The sequence below is a fragment of the Acipenser ruthenus genome, chromosome 3 (assembly GCF_902713425.1).
Source record: "Acipenser ruthenus chromosome 3, fAciRut3.2 maternal haplotype, whole genome shotgun sequence".
Classification (NCBI taxonomy): Eukaryota; Metazoa; Chordata; class Actinopteri; order Acipenseriformes; family Acipenseridae; genus Acipenser; species Acipenser ruthenus.
The window spans coordinates 3,239,703-3,244,567 of record NC_081191.1 but is presented as its reverse complement, the minus strand read 5'-3'; the positions used below and the strand labels follow the sequence as shown (position 1 = coordinate 3,244,567).

The 4,865-nt window shown below is 37.4% G+C and overlaps 1 protein-coding gene across 1 annotated transcript; it reads left to right on the top strand.

The window, feature by feature from the left end:
* Positions 1-545: 545 nt before the first annotated feature.
* LOC117394308 (transcriptional repressor scratch 1-like) lies at positions 546-4,550 on the top strand. Its single transcript, XM_033992436.3, has 2 exons — positions 546-1,329; positions 2,321-4,550. The coding sequence occupies exons 1-2, from the start codon at positions 1,215-1,217 to the stop codon at positions 3,043-3,045; spliced, it is 840 nt and encodes a 279-aa protein (XP_033848327.3). The 5' UTR covers positions 546-1,214; the 3' UTR covers positions 3,046-4,550.
* Positions 4,551-4,865: the final 315 nt, after the last annotated feature.

Sequence of the window (4,865 nt, the reverse complement as noted above, 5' to 3'; positions counted from 1 at the left end):
TAACCCCTTATGTCCTCATCAATTACTAATCTGGGAACAAGGGCAAATTTAATTACAACGGTGAATAAATAATTTGCTGCAATCCGATTCTTCAGTTTCCATTCAGCGTGATGGGCCCACACATTCACAAGTTAGTTTATTATTATTGGATATATGGTAACCAATCAACCCCCCCCCCCCCCCCCCCCACAGACACACACACGCACGCACGCACATACTTAGGTACACAAACACACACACACACACACACACACACACACACAAGCATTTTAACAACTCTTAAAAGTGGATGATCAATACACTATGCATTAAATGTTATTTAAGGAATCCATGCAATCTGGCTTTTTTAATATATATATATATATATATATATATATATATATATATATATATATATATATATATATATATATATATATATATATAATGTATTTATTTGGCATCGCAAAAAGGGAGAGAGGGGAGACGAGGAACAGCATCAATAAATCATTCTAGCCGGCCGTTGTTCCCGGGAGATTATTTGATGGATTAAATTAAGCACTTCCATTCCATCTACCACCTGATCGCAGCCCTATAAATCCAAGAACGGATCAACAGACTTCAGAAATTCAGAACCTTGCATCGGAGAGGCTGGGAGCTGTCCAGATATTTTTGGTCGAGGGAGATTTTTGTTGTTTGATTTATTTTCTTTGGGTGTTCAAAAATCAAGTCCTGTAAGCTTCTGCATTACAACAGATTGCGGGTAAAACGTGCAGAAAACGGGAAGCTCTACTGTTCTGAAGTAGCAATTCTATAAATAGATTTTTTATGTTTGTTTGTTTAATGCACAGTAGTTGTAATGTGTTGCAGTAGCAACTCGAGGAATCAAACGAGAGCACCTTCAAAGCTGGAAGCTGTCCGGTGCTGAATTACATCGATTGAGCGTCACGAATAAAGGAGCTATCCAGTGCTGAAGTTGCATTTCTTTACAACGGAAAGCGGCGTTGCAGCACAGCAGCCCGTCACAGCAGTACTAGAGAGCTGGTTTATATATCCTGATCTGACACTGGAATTTCATCGCTGCACGGCCGCAGAGCTGTAAAATAGTCTGCATCAACGCTGCGAGAACAGAGACAATCAGTGCTGAACGAGCATTTTTCTTTTTTTTTTCTTGTTCTCTTTTTTTGCAGCACAAAAAAAAAACAACAACAAAAAAACAAACAAACAAAAAAAACATGCCAAGGTCTTTCCTGGTTAAAAAGGTCAAGCTTGATGATTTTTCATCTGCTGATCTCGAACGCTCCTATGGTAAATCAAGAACGGATATTAGCGTAAGACTACACGACAAAGGTAAAAAAAAAAAAAAATAAAAAAAAAAAAAATAAAAAAGCTAGCTACAAGTGCGCTTTATTTGTGCCTGGTGATTATTATTATTATTATTATTATTATTATTATTATTATTATTATTATTATTATTATTAATTGTTATTGGGTTTTGTCAGCGTATGCACGTTTAAAGTATTTTTGCAGAAGGCAGTACTAAACAAGCTTCGCTGACTCGGGTCATGCTGTGTGCAACAGACCCTTTTTGCCTCAGCACATTTAATGGGACAGAATAACTGTAAGGTAAATTCGGATAAAACCTACATATTACAAATAAATATTGATAATATGCAGCGCTATGTTTACTTCCTAACAATCCAGGGTGTATAAGAATGATATGTTAGCGTGCATAGAGCGTTGCACGTTTTAGTAGTAAACACCTGAGTTGGGTCAAGTTTTCAAATAAGAACTCAATGTCTAAATCAGAAATGTAAAACAGGCTCAGATTCATACAGGTCTGTTTAAAGTATTTATGCTCCATATAATACACATATTTAAATATTTGTTCATAGCCCACTATAATGTTCACGGAAACACTCCGAAAACATTTTTTTGACAAAATTATCATAATGGTTTCCAGTACTAAAAAAAGGTCTCGTTTCGATTGCATTGACCTCATTGTGTGAATCCTGTTTTAGTTCCATGTGCAGTTATTAATGGGGCCTATTTTATATGCCATGCCTTTTGTCCTTAAATGGGTTACAATGTTAATTGAAATGGAGTGCTACTGATTAATGGGAGTGATGCAGAAAAAAAAAAATTCCGTAAGAATTCAGTAGATTTATATGTTGCTGGAACAATCGTTTATTGTAAACAACAGAAATATGAATGAAGCAGACAAATAATGTGGGAAACTGGCAGAACTAGCTTGTTGCATTTAAAAACCTTAGAGTTCACACATTAATCCCCATGTGCATATAAATAATTGAATAAAGATCCTTGGTCTTTTCAATTCTAGGATACATCAGTGACTACATCACCCCATCTGTCTACGATGGAGAAAACGACAGTGCAATTAAAGTGCCCTCTCCTGAACCCATCTACAGCGGTGTGCATGGAGATTACAGAGCCCCGGATTCAGACCAGCCAGACAGCCCCCAGTCGGAGATCACATCTGGTTACATCAATGGAGACAATGCCGTGAGTGAAGGTTACACAGTAGATGCCTTCTTCATCACGGATGGAAGGTCGAGGAGGAAAGTCATCAGCAGCCCCAGGACCATCCAGCGCCATACTTGCAACGAGTGTGGAAAGACCTACGCCACGTCTTCCAACTTGAGCCGGCACAAGCAGACCCACCGCAGCATGGACAGCAAGATGGCCAAGAAGTGCCACACCTGCGGGAAGGTCTATGTGTCCATGCCAGCCATGGCCATGCACTTGCTGACCCATGACCTCAAGCACAAGTGTGACATCTGTGGCAAAGCCTTCAGCAGACCGTGGCTGCTGCAGGGTCACATGAGGTCCCACACAGGTGAGAAGCCATTTGGATGTGCCCACTGCGGGAAGGCGTTCGCTGACCGCTCCAACCTCCGCGCCCACATGCAGACTCACTCTGCTTTCAAGCACTACAAATGCAAGAGATGCAACAAAACATTTGCCCTCAAGTCCTACCTAAACAAGCACTACGAGTCCGCCTGTTTTAAGGGCGCATTCTCGCCTTTGAGTCCACTCGAAGATTGACTTCCATATTTAAGAACTTCTTCTTCTTTGACCTGATAATAGCACGTGTCTTCTCTATTTCTTCTTCTTCTTTGTCTTCTATGACCTGATAATAGCACATGTCTTCTCTATTTCTTCTTCTTCTTTGTCTTCTTTGACCTGATAATAGCACATGTCTTCTCTATTTCTTCTACAATAATGGAATGAAGAGAAAAAACCTCCTTGGATTTCTACGCATGTACTTTAGTTTTTTTTCCCCTAAAAACTTTAGAACCTAAAATATCATGTCGTTTTGCTGAAACTCAGTGAAGACATTAAAATGTCTCTTATTTGTCACAAAGGTCAAACCTTTTATGATTGGATGATATTGTACTGCTGCCAGTGACCACAAAAGGGTTAACCTTCGAGGTAAAACATTATTATTATTATTATTATTATTATTATTATTATTATTATTATTATTATTATTATTATTATTTTAAGTATTTATTATAATAATGCATTTTTTGTAACTTTTATTACTGAACTCTGTAAACTTTTAATTTGCACTTTAATGTTATTTTGCCAATCCTTCTTCATTAATATGCCAAAGCATTTGCCACTTTCTGAATAATATTTTTTGAACCTTTATGTTGGTACCTTTTTGACGTTATTGCATGCAAAAAAGTATTACATCTATGCCAATTTTACAAAGCTTTTGATTTTGCCAAAATCTAGATAGTATCTGAGGGCAATATTTCGTATAGGAATCTCATAAAGAACTATAAAAGCAATAATGACATAATGCATGGTATTTTATAAATACAAAAAAAGTATAACAGTTCAAATAAATCAGGTATGGTTTAATCCAGTATTCGTATTAGTCATACAGAGAACCAATATCAGGGAAAATGCCAATGTAGTATAATAGGATACATGATTAAAAGCCCTTCCTTTCGTCTATGGTATGCACTGCCTGCCTCTAATCTAATGTAGTTTTAGGATGTAGGTTTATGGTGCTGCTTGGTCAGCTCCAAGCAGTTCAGATCATTTCTGCAAACCTGCGGAACATCCACCCAGGCAAAAAGGTTGGCACCTCCCATCATTTCACCCAATAAGGAGAGGTAGGGCTAGAATACTGCGTCCATGCAAACCCGATCCGAGACTATTTGCACTGTATTCAGACATAAACAGCACAAGTTGCCCAAGAGCAAAAGATGCCTTGTTTTTAGCCACGTGGAGGTCCCACAGTTTAAGTAGCACAACAATCTTATAGAATCAGGTAGAAGGAACTTGTACTAGCTAGACCTCTGTTTTTGTACTTAGAAAAAAAGGAACAACTGTTTATTGCAAGAAGCCTTGTAAATAATACTTTGGAACTTAACAAGATTTTTACAACTGTAAAGAATCTAATAACGTTATTTCTGGAGATTTTTTCCTGGGATTTTTCGAGCCAGTATTTGAATGATCTAAGCACAATGACACCAGGCATTTTGTCGCACTTCATAATAAAGAATTTTTAAAAAGTTATCTGTGTTTTATTTATTCTTTACAAAAGTATTTTAGCCAACTGTAGAGTTTACGATGTTTATTTACCTAGTTAAATGTCAAGCAATACAATAATAATATTTTTAAACAATGCATTACAGGTTAGAATCACAGTACAGTAGATACAAGGACAATAACATTATTGTTTGAAAAAAATATTACAATTGTATTAAAAGAAAACACAACCCAGGTTCTTACCCTTCGAGTTACCAGTACTATTGTGTGTTTGGTGTGCCTGTTCTTGTCTGAGGCACGTATTGTTACATGTGTTCACTGTGCTATGCATGTAGGGGTGAAGAGGAGGGTTCATGGTG